At 38.4% G+C, this 16,923-nt stretch overlaps 1 protein-coding gene across 6 annotated transcripts in view; it reads right to left on the reverse strand.

Moving 5' to 3' along the window:
- EVC2 (EvC ciliary complex subunit 2) overlaps positions 1-16,923 on the reverse strand; it is a 69,220-nt gene that overhangs the window by 49,160 nt on the left and 3,137 nt on the right. For 5 of the 6 annotated variants that reach the window (XM_015624535.2, XM_019006355.2, XM_015624536.2 and 2 more), the window contains exons 2-7: positions 16,427-16,481; positions 9,000-9,160; positions 8,418-8,483; positions 3,353-3,539; positions 1,587-1,696; positions 420-482 (exon numbers count right to left, since the gene is read on the reverse strand). In XM_015624535.2, coding sequence (XP_015480021.1) covers positions 420-482; positions 1,587-1,696; positions 3,353-3,539; positions 8,418-8,483; positions 9,000-9,160; positions 16,427-16,481 — 642 coding nt within the window. Of the gene's footprint in view, positions 1-419; positions 483-1,586; positions 1,697-3,352; positions 3,540-5,701; positions 5,851-8,417; positions 8,484-8,999; positions 9,161-16,426; positions 16,482-16,923 lie in introns of those variants that run through there. The other variant, XM_015624539.3, reaches the window with a different exon arrangement.

Below are 16,923 nucleotides of genomic sequence, written 5' to 3' on the forward strand. Positions count from 1 at the left end.
TATTTCTCAGGCTTGAGTATCAGCATCATACAGAAACCTCAGTGGGTGGAGGATACCTTTATCCTTTTGGAAAAACAAAAAGCTCTGTCATGGTAGTTAGGCACAGCAGCAGGTGAGCATATTCCTCATCACAGTTTCCTGTGCCTGAACAATTCTTCAAATGAAAGAAGATGGAAACGAGCATAATGGCATTTTTAGCTTTTCCATACTAAATATTGTTGGTTACAGACAAAAAAAGACCTCTTATGTTGAGTCCTGTTTTATTCTTCTTAAAATGTGAGAAGGCAGAATTTGTGTTTGATTACTAGCCAATAGCTGAGTGATGAGACACAAGTACATCCTTAGCTCCTAGGGTTTACTTTAGATTGTCCAGAAGTATAGGGAAGAGAGTCAATATAATACCAAATCATAGAATTTACCTTGGTCTTTTCTTCTTCTGTTATGGTAAATGACGCTGTCAATGATACAAAATGTGTTTTATTCTGAGAGAGATACAAAAAAGTATCTGTATTAAAAAAAAAGCAAAATCCACTGGCAAACAGCCCAGTCTCTAGAAAAGCCTCTCCTTAGAAGATTAGCTATACTTCTCATTAAGCTTAAAGCTGCAATAAATCTGATAGGAAAATGCAGTGTACTTAGAGGTAACACTAAAAGATATGAAAGCAGCTGCTCTATGGGATACACTCCCCATATCCCAATACACAAAGTATTACATTTTTCTTTGCCTACAAAGTCTGGGTTGACTGAGAATGCACAGAACAGGAGTCACAGTCAGTACATAAATCTCTACTTTTACCATGCCCTGTTTTTTAAAGTTTTCCTCTCCACCACTCTAGTACCACTCCCATACACATAGAACATTTCTTCCTCCTAAACCAAGGAGAAAGGCAATTAAAATCAAAATACATCTGCATCTTTCACTTTTAAATTTTTTAAATCTTTAATTTTTTAATCTGCAGGTTACAACTACATGTAGTTGTGAAAACCACAGAAAAACCATCAAGCCATATTTAAGAATTGAAAATTTTTACTTTGGCAGAAACTACTTGTCCTGTCTCCTCCTCTAAGCCAGGCTAATTCCAGCATTAGACCAATTGCTTCTGAGTCTGATGCAACAGAGATCTCAAAAATCAGCAAGGATGGAGATTTCTCAGCTTCTCTGAAAAATCTTTCAGACCCAGAAAACTCTTATACTAAAAAGTGTCTTTCTAATGAGCAATGAGGTTTTCCTTTGCTGCAATTTGTTTTTCAGTTAAAATAAATTATTTTACTATAAAAATATGGCAAAACTTTCTATCTTAGACTTCAAGAATACATGTTAATATGTGAGCCACTTATTTCCAGATCAATAAACTGGAGAGAAATATGAGAAGTATAAAGAAAGGCTCCATGACAACACACAAAAATAACTTTACTTTGGGACTTCTTAAGCTATGCATTTATAAATTAATAGTAAACAATAAGAGAGACTAAGAGCTTAATTTCATTACATGATAATCTCACTGTTTAGGCAAGCAAGAATCACCTTGAAGACTATTTTTTATACAAAAATTGTGAAGAGCAGAATAAAGTTGTGAATAAAATACCTGTGATGAACTCTTGAAAGTTAGCTTCGCAGGCAGTGTCAAGACCCTGCCATGCCACATTTCTTCTGCATCAAGAAGTGCAGAGTAGTTGATTGCAAAGTGTTCTCCACCTATTAAAACAGGGATATGGATAGATTTTTCATATTTCCATGAAAATTTCTTCAAGATCCCTGGGGAAGGCTTGGGACAGCACTGGAGCTTTTCCTTTCTAACACAGCAGATGCCACACATCCAGAGTAGACAGTTGATGGCCACTTGAACTCAGCAACATCCTTTGTATCTGCTGCCTCTAAGAATTCAAGCAAATTCAGACCAGGATCTGGAAACTGCATCAAATGATGCCCTGACCTACCCAAAAGCATTATTTTTTGAGACCAAAAAATTCTTTATGAGATGATTTTAAAATATTTTTTATTATAAAATGGACTGCCTACATTTTAACCACTAACTTGCTGATTCTTCCCTTGTTTAAATCTAAGAGATATCTGACAGATTTCAGGTGAATTTTGATTCACAATGCACTGAAGTATGGAAAAATCATTATGGTAAACATTGAGCATGACAATACATAGGACAGTGAGGACAGAGCCTTTCTGCCCAGACCTAGTGGCAAGGTATGGGCTGACTTCAGGATTAATATAGTAATGACCAAACTCAAACTATGAGGAAATCTGGTCTGCTGGATTTTCTTCCACTTCAGTATTTTTCACACTGATTTGTCTGGAAAAGCTAGCTTCAGCTCCAGATTCAGTAATTATAAATTATGTAGCAATTCCAACTTGGTTTACTAGATCAGATATGCAAGCCACTTTTCTATTCTTTCTCAAGGACAACTGTTTCTAGGAAATCTCTGTGAAAAGCCAGCAATTCCTTGACATTTCCAAAAAGACCAGTCCTGCAATCAATACCACTGCTCACACTGGTGTTATCAGAAATGGAGTTTGGCTATCCAATTGCAACCAGACAGCACCCCCATATCTACTTATTTCTCTTTTCTATGGGGACATCCTTCAACATAAAACTATCAAAACCAGAGATACTTTGATCATAAACAGGAATCAGTGAACACTTCTGAAACTCCTGGAGAAGCACTGTGACTCCCAAAAGCAAACTGCTAATTTTCGACATGCTTGTGATTAGGAAAAAGGAGATGAAGAAATCAAGAAAGATAAAATTTCATGCATGTGGACTGATTGAACTGCTATCAATTAGAAAAGGAACAAACTGACTTCATAATGGGAAAACGTTTATTTCTCTATTACTTGTTTTGACTTTTCATATTTTTTTCAGTTTGGAGAGACCTGATAATGAGAAGAGCTGCCTTATTTCTGATGAATCATTTTCCCTGTTTTCATGGCCTTTTGCAATTCCAATGTACCTCAATACCTCAGGCAAGCTGAGATGCCACACTTGGCTAAAGAAGGCTCAAAATATGATTAAAATGCCTTTTGCAGAAGTTTTTAAAAATATCCAAAGTGAAAAATACCATTGTAAAAGACTCTCATTTATGATAGCAACTTTTACAAAGTACAGGAGGTTCAGTTCTGTGTCTGGAAGAAGTTCAAAGGAGGCAGTCAAAACAGTTAACAGTGAGCTGACACAATTGGAAACTGAAGCCTAAAACCTTTCCCAGACTTTTTCACCTGTATTAAGTGATAATCAAGTAATTTACACCACTATAATTTAATAAATAAATAAATATTGTGATTTTAACAGGTACACTTCGACATGTATCATCAGGGGTATTTTACTGCAGATTTTGTTACCTTGCAAGAAACTTTTCCTGTAAATCTGTATGCCATCTGTGGTCTTATTCCCACTGGTTTTTTGAATGTGTAGACCAGTGATGTTGTCCAGGAGGATAAGATCTGTGATGTTTGTTGAGAGCAATGTGTTGGTGTTATTAATCACAAGTTTAATGTATGCAGTTTGAGGGTCATGTTCAACATCCACCTGAAAACAGAAATATTAGTATTAATGGTGCAAGATGGCTATATGTGCATCTTAACAGCAAAATTCACAGCCTTGATTACAAATAAAACTTCATTATATGTGCAAATTCATTTTATGAAGGTATTTTGAGTGATCTGCAAATGACACTATACTCAGTTCGATCTCACACTCCCAGTGAGATTTTAGTCTTTGGTATGTCAAGCTGTTGCTTGGAGACAGTGGAAGAAAGCCAAAAGGTGGAAACCCAGCTCATACTGGACCAGAAGTATAATCAGATTCTGAATCTAAATGTCCCTGTGATACTGCATACAATGCAAAACTGGATCATAACTTTATAACCAGAATTTGGAAAATTCTTAAATTTGTACCTTTGTGCCATGAAGATGCTTCTTTTGCAAGCTGCCTCACTGCAAAGCAATTCTCTCCATGCAGTTTTGGTCTCTATTTTCCTTTTTTTCATAGCAACCCCATTTTCTGAAGGACACCGGCTGTCTAGACTTACCCTTCCCATGTGAGGGCAGATGGAGCCACCAGTGAACTTGGGAATTCATGGCTCTGCTTCCAATAAGCGAGGAAGGACATACACTAATCACCAATCTCTAGCAACACACACTCATGTGATATTATTTATTCCTTCCATTCAGCCCTTAAGTTTTACTGAGCAATTATACTCTCTAAATGAAATTATTCTTAAGCACAGAGTTGCTTACTGACCTCTCACCTTCCAAACTGCCTTCCTCTGTAACTGGTATTAAAACCAGAATTGTCTAAATCTTTATAGGATCTATAAGAATATGGTGATCTGTAGTATATTCATGATGATTTATGAGGTTTCAAATAATGACATTAAATTAATAGTCCTTTAACTGACAGAATTACGATTCAGGCCGAACCTTTCTCTTCTTAGATCTTCCTTTTATGGAAATGTCTACACTGTATCTGGACACCAGCAAATATAAAATAATAAAGCAGTCGCCACAAAAAATGTGTTCTAAAAATATGAATTGTGATAGCCTTCAGAAATCACACCAGAGTTCATGGTAGCACAGGGGTCAATTCCTGTAGCTATGGTCAGTGCATGTCATACTAATTCAGCATAGAACCAGATCACAGTTTTAGAATTACATGAATCAAGGGGAAGAAACAGCTTAATGAAATTATTAAGGCTTAGTCCAGATTTCTCTGTTTAAGTGACAAAATTCCCAACTATTTATTGTACTAGAAGCTGCAAACAATGTATAAAAATATATGTATTAATGCATGTATAAAAATAGGGCTTAGTTATATTTCTGAGGAAACCATTACCAACTAAATATGCTTATATATCATGAGTTATACCCCAGCTTCGGAGAGTTAAAATCATCAGGTATTAAAAATGTATTATATTTTGGTCAGATTTTGTCGTTCTAATTGGGAACGGCGGGAAAGAACGACACAGACTCTCAAGGGAGTCAGAACAAGAGAATATCCTAGTTTATTGCTCCAGGCCTGTTTTATAGACAGATACGTGGAAAGTACAGAAAGGAAACTCTTATTGGTTAGTAAACTGCTACATTACCATCATTGGTCAGTGGGGCTCACCACCCCCCTGACTTTCTCCTGCAAGGAAAACAAGGAAAACAAAACAACACCTGCAAGGCTGTTTTGTGTCCCTGAGGATTGTTTTAATTCCTTCTCATGTTTTTCCCAGACTACTTTCTCAGGCAAGCCTGAGGAGCTGTGTGGCCTGTAATCTGTACAGGCACTGTGGTTCAGATTTAGCATCCATAAGATTTTCTCTCTCCTGGCTTCTGAACTGGCATGATGCAGTCAAGATACCTTTCAACATTTCATGTGCTATCACAAAGGCTAGATATTTTCTTTAAAAAGCAAAACCAAAACGAAACAGGAAAAAGGTCTCAAATCCACATTTCTCATTAATATTAAATCCATGTTTTTCATTCCTTATTTTTGACTGGCAATCAGACTTAAGCTCAATTGCAAAGGGGTTGAAAGAATTCAGATTTTTCCCCCCCACTGAAATCAGCAGATGAGAATCAAGCAAACAGTATGGTTTGACTGCTCCTAGAAAGAACCCCTCTATGCAGTGCTGCCACTGTGATCAGTGACCACTGATTATCTTGTTTAAGTTGCTCCTCTAATTTACCTGGAGATGTTTTTACCTGCTTTTGGAGCAGACAGTTAGGCTGCCAGGCACCTACAGGAACCAAACCCAATGGCAGCCATTGATAATGCATAAGCAGGTACTCTATTTCCTCTCTGCTGCTGAAGTGCCCCGTGTGTCATCAGCCACTGCAAGTGATCTCACTTCAGGTACCCGGGAGAGTGGCCTGAAAGAACCACAGTAAGAGCATGGACACGACAGGAGGAAAGAGAGGAGGAAGGAATTGCCATAGAAGTTAAAAGGAATGGAAGATCCTTGTTAGGAATAAGTTAGAACAACTAGAAACAGGAAAGGAGGGAGAAAAAAGATTATAGAATCATTGATAATCTCCAATGCACGAATGCTTAGGAGATTAAGAAACAAGACAGGTAAAAGTGTTAGAAGACAAACAATTAAATTTAAAGATTTATTTCAGCTCTGCTAAGGATTATTGTCACTGCGAAGTACTATTACAGAAAAGGTCATGTCATACTATGGAATGAAGCTCTTAAAGAAACACATTTCTGGAAAGAAGGAAGACAGTGGATGCTGGAAGCACAGGTAAAATTTAAACACCTCAGTTTCAATAAGGCTATTCTACATTAAGATGTTGGAAAAATCCTGACTCCAAGAAGCAAATATATGACACCTCCATGCTCTGGGGAGCAACTCATTGCAGGAGGAGGAAAATGTGCAAAATTCACTTTTTTTTTCTATTTAAAACAGATAAAGAGCACCATATGGCCAGTCTGTCTCTTAGCATGAAAGCATTTGTTCACTCAAAATAGGACTGAAGCAGAAGACAAGGTAAGCCAAGGAAAATTAAATGTGAACTGCATTTGCAGGTGGAAGACAGACACATATAATTGTATAGTTTTCAGTAATTTGCAACTAATAGCACTACAAAAGTATTTTCTGATAAAGCCAGCATCTACAATAGATTACCTTTAATCTCCTACAGAGTTATTGGCAGCTCTTAATGAGCCTGTGTGAGGCTGTGTTGTAAACAGCAGAAAAAAGAACATAGGACTGTTTCAAAGTCTGTTTTTGAGGGGCTCTGGTATAAAAGTTGGGAATCCACAGACAGAAAAGCAGATTTATGTTACTACTTCTTATGTCTGAAATTCTCACTATTTATTGAGCCTCATTAATCATGATATGCTTCCACTTCAATAACAACACTGGAGGAATTGGCACCATAAGATTTGATGCACATTCATTCTTCTGTATAGAGCTGATCTGGTGAAGGTTATAACATCACCTCTTTTGTACTGGTTACTGAATCCTCTACCCTCATAGGCACCATTTCAGTGGCTGAATTCAGACTGGTCCTAAAGCTGGATGTACTCTCGCTCTCTCTCTCTCTCTCCAGGAGACAGGAAAGATGAACTGACAGTAATTATTAAAATTCATACCTGCTTCATCCAGTGCAAAGAAAGGGAAAATAAAATAGGGAAAAAAAAAAGGGAAAAATAAGAGTCTAGTAAAAATAAAATGGGAAGTTAAAAAAATTCTTAAAATAGGGAGGTCTTTACTCCTCATGAGCATTTACACAAGTCAAATGAAACCTTTTTTCATTAAATACTGTGCTGTAGGTGTGTCCCACTGAATATGCAGACTACAACACAATGGCTTTTCTATGGCTGTTTGTTAGGATGCCCAAACACACAATGGGCAACACAGAGATCAGTGCTTCATCTTTCAAAAGAAGACCACATTTGACCCAGTAGCCAGGTAGGACATCCATGGCTGGGCTAGGGGAATATCTCAGAAGGTTTATCTCATCTTGTAAAATTTGTCTCTATCCAGCCTATTGGCTGATTACTCCAGAGTTCACTGGGATTTGCCCATCTGCAGTTTTGGAAAATCACAGGTTTTTACTTCAACCACAATCCAAAATGCCCTGAAGCCTGGGAGATTTCACTGACTTCTGTTTTGAACTGTCCTGGGTTGATTATGATGTTAAATTGTATCCCCATTCGTCCACCTAACCCAGACACAGGTTTTGTATTCTTAAAATTCCATCTAAGAGTAAAAGTGAGTGGAAAAGAAGCAGCGAGTCTGTTGTCAGACTGTACTTGCTCCCCCTGCATTGGGAGTTTTGACTACAGCACAGACAGACAACAAGACACAGATTGCCTTGGCTTTCCAACTAACCAGAGCAGAGAGGTCTTCCTGGACTGTCTTCTTTCCCTTTTTCTGAAACTAATCGAACCTGCTTTGGACTGGGGACTCGGGGGAGCACCGGGAGCTTGCACCCGTGGACTACCGGGAGCCCAGCCTGGGCAGCGGCATTTTCCAGCACCAGAGGGACTGATAACAGAGCGAACACCCACAGGAAAGAGACCCTCTGAAGTTTGTCATCTCTTCTGAAGGGTGAGAGATTTTGTAATTTGATATCATTCATTTTTGTGCTGGGTAGTGCTGTGCCTGTGAAATAAACAGGTTTTTTCCACTTCTCTCAGAGAAATCTCTTCCCGAACCGGTTGGGGGGTGGGAGAAAAGGGCCACGTGCATTTGCTTCCCGGGGGGAGCCCCACTGGAGGTTTTCTCCCAAATTTGCCCTAAACCAGGACATGAACCAACATTGCAAAAAAGACAGTGGGACCATGGTAACAGCAAAATGCACACACTCCCAAAAACTCAGCATGGGCACAATTAGGTTCTCACTTTTCAAAGGTCACTTGGGTACAAAGTTCCTACCAAATTAACAAGACAAATGTAAGAAAACTTACCATACCACATTTCTGAAGGGTTATTCCAAATTCAGAAGACACTGACATATTGGACACATCTTCAGGCTATGAAGGAAGGGGAAAAATCTACATAGTGTACGAAAATATAATTCAAAAACTTCAGCAACAAGTTAAATTATATAAATAAAGAAATTATTTTAAAAAAATTAGAGGCACTAATCACCTTCAAATTTAGGAGTTTTATTATCCCAACACTTAAATCTTTTTTCTAGTCCAAATGTGTAAAAACTACTTACTCCCACAAGCAATTATTAGAATCTTAACTGATATATTCATCTTCTGACTATCATGATTCACCAAAAAACCACACTATGCACAAAGTTCATCAGACTATACAGATTCTTTTCATTACTAAGTATCTATCCGAATTTACACAGCAATCTCTCAGCAGTACCTGTCACAGTAATTCTTTGGAAGTCCCAAAACTAGTTGGTGTTGCTGAAGTCATGTGAGACAGAACTAGAAGTGTACTAACTGGATAGTAAATTCCCAACATTCAGTTTTTACAGAATTGCTATAATCCTTAAAAATACCAAAAGTGGCAAACCATCTTCTACTGACCAGAAGGGGGCTGACGTCAGACTCTCGTTTGAACAACACCTTCTTTGTCCATGAGGGTATCAAGGCAAACAGTGAATGGCTCCACTGGCTGTCAGAGGCTGCAGAAGTCAAAAGCTGCTGAGAGGCTTTGCTTGCCTCAGTGACCACAGGAAAGGGCATTTCTGAAAACCAAGGCAACATTCAGCGTTAGAGCTAAGGCTGGGTTCTGCATGGCAGCCACTTGGTGCAGAGTCCAGCTAGGGAGGGGCTTACGGAACCAGTGCTCTGCGCGCATGCAGAGCCAGATACTCTCTATCAAGGTACTAAAAATCCTGACAGGCAACAGAGACTGAGGCCAGCCAGGAAACAGAGATTGGAGTTGTCCTACAAAACCCAGCAGGAGTCAGAACAAAACTGTCTTCTCCCTAAGGAACTCCCATACACCCCACAGAAAACTTCTTGCCATTTAAATGTAAAGCATTTCATGCATGAGTTAAAAGGTTTAAGCCATAAGTCAACTGTTAATATTTTCAACTCAAAGAAACTTTTAGCAAATCATAAAGAAGTCAAACAATCCACAATGTGTGGAGCATCAGTGCTAAAGGTGCTAAGTTCTGCTTCAAAAATACTCTTCCAATTCAGCACTGACTTTGCCAATACATATTCAGAACTGAAATACTTCTCAGCTGAGGATGGGTCTCAGTTACATTGCAGCTGAAATGCCATCAAATCAAATGCTCATAAATTTACTAATAAGTAATATAAATTCTAGCTTATGCTCTTAAATTTTTATGAAAGATTAGTCAGTGATATAACAAAAGTAATAGGCATAGTTTTGAAATCACATCACTTTGATCTACAAAAGTAAAAGCACCTATGACATTAATAAAAGAAGCTTATACTAAAAATAAATAATTTAATATGTTAAATTGCCAAAAGGTAAAGCTGCTGAATTAATAGAAAAATATTACAAAAATTTAGAATGTTAGCTGGTTGTCTGTGTTCAAAGAAGTTACTTTTTTCATTTTTTACTTAATATTATTCTCATTTATTACTTATTTTAAAATCAATTTTCAGCAATATACATTAATATGAACAAAAACTCCCATTATAAAAGCAAGTAATTTTGTAAAATGATTTTTCTATGAAAAACCCTATTACATATTAATAAAATATGAAAAGCTGAAGACAGTAAAATCTCATTAATATAAGAAGCAAAAGTTTTTTTGAAAAGCCACTGCTTTGTAAGAAGAACAAAATAGGGAAATACAATTAGTTGCAAATAGAAAACCATGAACAGGGCATTCAGAACTGGACCCTTCAAAGGAGTATTGATGCACACAAATCACTGAATATAATTCTGTTAACATAATGATGAGATGCAATCCTGTTGCTTACAAAACCCAGGTGGACATGTACTTGGGGAGCTTCCCTGTCTTCCCATGCTTATTTGGAAGGGAATAGTTTATACTTGACAAAATTGTGGATGTATGGGCCAGGGAAAGCTGATGTCTATATTTTATGAACCATTTTAATTCACTTCTCTAAGTTTTACTTAAATATTTAAACCACTGTTAAACAATGTGACAGACTTGGACTAATTTAGGGACTGTAAAAACAACATGGTAAACTCAGTAAGAATAGGAACATGTATAATTACAACAAATGCCTGCATATCTTCAGGGTTAGAATTTTTTCAAGACAGTCATGCATGCCTTTCTATTTCATGAATTTCTATTTCAAGGCTAAACAGTGGTCCAAATCACTGAGAATTAAACCAGTGCTAAATTTTCAGTGCAGTACAAACCTGCTAAATACCAATCTGAGCTCACCTAGCCATGACACTCCCCAGCAGACCCAAATATACTGTATCTCACCTCCAGTGGTTCTAATCCTGTTTCTGACTACTGAATCAAGCATCTTTGCAGTTTTATAAAAATATATTCATACACTGAAAATATTCATTTTATACAGGCTGTGTCTCATACATTGATGCAATTGTCACCCCATTTCTATGAAGGTGGAGCATAAATTCTCCTTTTAGTTTTCTTGCCTGACTACTCCTCTACAGTAAACAGAAACCCTGAATGAGCTGCTTTATAGGGATTTTTAAGAGTCAGAAGTCAAAATGACAAAGCGTATGAGCAACTCCTAGCTTTAAAGTGCTTCCTGTTTAGATCATATCCTTCAGAATTTTGGATGAGGGCAGTCAACCAACAAAAGTGTGTAATTGCTTCATAGAGTATCTTTTTATCTTGTGTCCTGTGTAGTAAAACATCTCCATGAGCACACCCAACTGCACTTTAATGTGATAGCAAAGCCTGATACTCCTCCTCTAGAGAGTATCAAGTCCACAGTAACCAATTTAATTAACTGATCATGTTCCCTGACTCTGAATGAATCTATGGATTAATTATTACATAGATGAGTCTGTTTTCAAGCTGTGCTTTGTGCGAGCTTTGTGCATCACTTAAAATCCCAAGACAATGTGCCCAAGTCCCAATAGAAGTCTCCAGGCATGTTATTTGGCTGCTCCATCAGTAGCTGAAGTAGTTGAACATTATGCTAAGCAGCCTCAGCATTGATGATGATGACAAGGATGTTTCTGCAAATCCACTTGTATCTTCCCAGTACTCAGTGAAAGGTTTTGCTTAAACAGATTCAAGCAGTATGATGCACGTCCATACAGCAACTTGCACCACTGCCTTTCTCAATAATTTTTCTCATCCTTCCTATTAATTTTTAACAAAATAGGCTGTTCTATAATACCCTGGATCCACTGTCAGTAAAGCTACACTTTTCTGCAGCATTCTTGTTTCTAGTATTGACTGTCAGTTAAATAAAATAACTTTTTTCTGATCCACACATATTTAGCTGTCACTGGAACAGCTAATCTACAAGAACTTAACTGCTTTTCCACATAACTTGCTGCATACTCAACATCAGCCAACATAATTGTATTTATCAATTCACATGCTGTCTCTTTTCAGCTAAGTTCCTGTAGTAGATGTAGGATAGTAGATATCTGCAGGGTGGTTGAAAAGCTGGACTCTAAATATCTGAGAAAGGATGGTACAGGCACAATACAGTCTGTTGTTTTCACATATATACTAGATTTCTGTTCTGAAATTGTTTTGTTTTTTTTAACAAATAGATTCATCTGACCTTGGAAAATACTAACACTTGACTGCTGAAACCCTTCACTGGGAAGCACAGAGCTTTCTTCTGGATGCTACTCAGAAGTGCAATTTGTTTCCATGGTGCCAGTAACAGCGTCCCTTCAGAGATGCATCCCAGTTCTGAGAGACTCTGAGGTCTCCTTGTTCCTTCCACTCTTTTCTTCCTACAGCTTCAAACTTTGGCATTTTTCTGCCTGTTTTCAGAAAAGCCATTACCAGGCTGCATAGTCATAATTTTAATTGGTTTCTAAATGGCAACGATTCTCACTCCTTTTCAAAAGACAATCTCAGGGGAACAGTTTCAACTTTCCACGCTGTCCAAGCAGCCCCCTCTCAGCTGGGCTTGCCAGGCTGCCACCAGGCATTCCCGGACACAGCGCCTCAGGCCAAAACACTTCCCAGCGAGGAAACTAGCAGAGCATGGGGCTTAATCTGGGGCTTTCCTGTAAGCATCTCCAAATATGCCAAATCAAACAGTTCATCAAAAAAAACACAGTAATTTCACTTTCTTTTGAGATGTGAGACAATATCACAATCTTTAAGAAAAATTATTATTTTTTTAAAATCAAAAATTCCCTACTTTTACAAGGTATTATCAAGATGTTAAATATTCTATCTTACTTTTAATTAGCACATTAGTAAAATGTTTAAAATGTTACTTAATTCTACATAAACCACATATAAACAGATATGCCAGAACCCTGTCTTAAACTGCATATTCCTAGCTAGCTACCAGTGCTGGTAGGTAGACTTTAAATTGAATTTTGAAACACAAAAATAAATATTAATATAGCTGCAACAGCTGGAATATTGGTGTAACATTTTACCTCTCATGTTGCTGTAGTATTCACTCAGTCCCCCACATGCCCATTTCACTACCATACAAAATGACTAACACACAGTTGATCAGAGCAGTCCCTGCTACTTAAAGTTCAATTTTCTTGGCTATTCTCCCTAGGTAGTTACTTGCCACTCCAGCTTTGTGAATTACTGCCTTGGGTGGTGACATATTGCTCTTCTGGGCTTCCAGCTGCCACACTCAAGGCACAGGCAATATGTTTAGGAAGGAAAGCTCCCCACTGCCAGCCTTCACTGCATTCACTTGCTGCTCAGGGAGTGCAAATACTGAGGATCCGACCTGGTACAAAAGGCACCTGCTGTGTAAAGAGGGGTGGCAGTGGGTCTGTGTTCATACAGACTGGGGGCAGAAGGATGGATATTCTAAGAAAGAAATTGTCCCCTGATCATGGTCAGCACGCTGTCCTTCGCTTTGACATTAGTTTTGTGTATGGACATGGACCTGGCACAGCACAAGCCTTGACCTCTGGACTCAAGGAGCTGAGTTCTGAGTGTGTGAATTCTGAGTGTGTCAACAGCATCAACAGCCCACCACTAGAACAGCACACACAACATCACAACAGAAGTTAAGGTGAAGGTTACTCTTGGCTACAGCAATTAAATATGATAAGAGAAAAAAAGAGTCTTATAATAGCTTTACATCAAAAACTCCAGTATGTCCTTAAGGCTTCCATACCTTTACAGCCCATTCTAAGCAGCAGAATGCCAAATTACAGTAGGACAGCAAAGACATGGACAAGTTTGTGAAATTTCAAGTTCAGAATTCAAAATGAGAGCAGAAAGGGCAATTTAACTAAGACATTAATTCTAATATATGGCTCTCAAAGGCTGAATATTTCAATTCAGATTCCAGAGTCTCACTTGCTTACCCACCACAAATTTATCAGCAAAGCTTTGAACAATCTTGTTTTATTTCAGTGGGGAAGAAAAAGAGTTAAATATACTTGCTTGCTGTATTTCTGTTGTTGCTGCTTTTCTAAATTACTCCTAGTCCTGAAAACCATTCAAGATACAAGATCCAATTTGAAGTCCTTTTAATTACACACAACAATGAACAGGCAAAGGTAGCAATTTACAGTATCCAGTTTTGAATGTTGTCATTAGCTTTTCTTGTAACAATGTCAATGAAACTACGGGCATCAACAAGAAAAAACAAATCTACTTTCCAGGTCTGTTTTGAATAAAACAGAGCAGACTCATATGTAACTCTCAAAAATCCACTGTGTTCCCCACTCACAGGAATATTCTGGGATTGTCTTTTCTCATCTTATGCAGAAACAACTCAAAAAAGCTTCCAACAGAAACACTGAGATCAGTGTGCTGTCACAAACCATTTCACACTTCAGCACACTGCCAGTCTCTATGACAAAGATTTTATGCAGAAGTTCCCATCTCTCTGCTTTCATCAAGAACCTCTTCAGTAAAAGCTAAAAAATCTCTTACTCTCATTAGGCAAATCACTAAAACCTTAAATTCTAAATATGTTAAAAATTGATGTTTACTAGAATGGGAGGGATAGTTTTCAGTTATAAAATCAAGCATATAATTCAGTACTCGTAGCACTCATTTAATGCCTAATTTAACACATATATTTGCCTACTAACAAAATGCCAGAATTTCACAGACTCACAATCAAGTTTGGAAATGACCCTTAAGTCCAATTGCAAACCTAGCACTGTGAAAACTAAACCATGTCTCAAAGCGCTCATCTTTTAAATACCTCTGGAGATGGCACGGTGACTCAACCACTTCCCCAGGCAGCATTTTCCAATGTTTGGTAACCTTTCCCATGAAGACATTTTCCTAATACCCAAACTAAATCTCTGACACAACCTGAGGCCATTTTGTCTCATCCTACCACTTTTTACCTGAAAGGAGAGACTGACCCCCACTTCACTACAACCTCCTTTCAGGTAATATAGAAAGTGCTAAGGTCCCCCCACCGAGGCTCCTCTTGAGGTTAATCAACCCCAGCTTCCTCAGCTGCTCCTCACAAGACTCATTCTCCAGACCCTCCACCAGCTTTGTTGCCTTCCTCTGGATGTGCTCCAGCATCTCAATGTCTTTCTTGCTCTAAGTGGCTGACTGAAGACAAGATTTGAGGTGAAGCCTCCCCAGTGTCCAGTTCAAAGGGACACCACTTCCCTCATCCTGCTGGCCACACTATTTTAACCACTAAAAAAATGATACTGCATGTCAAAACCCTCAGTTTTTTTTTTAGGGCCAGAAGGTTTTTCTTAAGTATAAAACCACACTCATTTCCTCTCTCAGTGGATGGTACATGAATAATCTGCAACCCGTCATGAAGCAGGATGCACACAGCAAAGATGACGTTGAGTAAATACTGGAAAAAAACAAGTTCAGCAAATCTGAATTACTTGCTTTCATATTTAAATTAATAAACTCATTTGTGAATTAGCCATGGCACAGGGCAAAGAAATTAGAGGTATCTCACTTGATGACTGCTTCAAAGCATGTAATTTCTTGGCAAATGCATGTCATGAAATTATCTCTTGGGGAACCGTAGTGATGGAGAGGTTTATTTAACACACTGTATTTCCCTCTTAATGTGCTGTATGAGGATGTCCTAACCTTCCATGCTCTCATCTCCACCACACTTGGGTGAAGTAGAACACTATTTATAATACATATATAGAAATTAAAGACCAGAGACTCACAGAAACTGAGTGTTTTTCTCAAATTTACACAAAGAGCCTGTGGCAGTCAGCTCTCAGATGCAGCTACTCCAAGCTCAAAGTGACTTCTCTTAAGGGTTGGAGTACCTTGTGTCGATCAGAGTAGTCAACTACTTATGGAGATGATCACTGTACCAGAGACTACTGACAAGAATTCTTGGTATCTGTGTGAAGAGTACCAGCATCCCAGCAGTACCTCTAGACCCACTATATCTATCAGTCTTTAACCCATTACATCTAGCAGTCTTTAGCAATCAGGTCCAGGACAAAGTGTATTAGCCGCTGCAGTTCCAGAGGTCTATAAAAATAGCTTCAATAGGTATTGCAACTGCTGGTAAATGCACAGGGGTTTAGCTAGCTTCTGAAAATGAACAATATCTTGATCAGCTTTAAGTGATTGGTGCTTTTCACAAACCTGGGAACTCTGGACATCAGAGCATGCACCCCTACACCATTATGTTCAGTACTGAAAATGATTCAGAGCATGGTATAAACTGAGGCCTTCTCACCAGGGCTTCATTGTAGATGAGCCATTTAGGGAACCTAGAAGCACCCTTGCTCCTAATTTCTGTGTGAACACTCCCCTGTAGCTCAAGATTGAGAGTCCCACTGATGTTAACAGGGCACAGTTCCAGGCCTGCTCACCTTCACACCCATGCCCTGTGAGTCCTGGGACTCCCAAAATGCTGAAAAGAGAGAGAAAACAGTTGCATACCTGCCATTCCTAGGCTTTCCATCTCTTTCTGAAGCCACAGATCATCTTCAAAAACCTGAAAGAGAGCAATCATAAAGAAGTACTATTATTGAACTTTTATGCTGAATTTATGCTTCACAATTACACAGAATCCTATCCTACAAAGCCTCGAGTTTCTCCAGAAGTAACTACCAGAAGAGACACAACATGGCTCCAGAGGTCTCCCTCAGCTTGTTAAGCAGTATGAGGCTCTGCTGCCCAGCATGGATATGCACACTTGGGGCTCAAACTAAACTTACACTTCATATTATCAGGATGAGTTCCTCCACAACAGTGGAGCTGGGCTGGCTATTAGTTTCCTTTCATTAAATAATCTTTTTTTGCCATTTTCATAGGCATGTTTGAGGATGCAGGAAAATCTGATCACTAGCAGGCAGCAGGAATGTGTCCATGTTACATGATCAAGTGCACTGACATTACACTCATTTTTCCTCCAGAGAACTACACAGAGCCTTTCA

Source organism: Parus major, chromosome 4 (assembly GCF_001522545.3).
Source record: "Parus major isolate Abel chromosome 4, Parus_major1.1, whole genome shotgun sequence".
In the NCBI taxonomy this organism is placed as follows: domain Eukaryota; kingdom Metazoa; phylum Chordata; class Aves; order Passeriformes; family Paridae; genus Parus; species Parus major.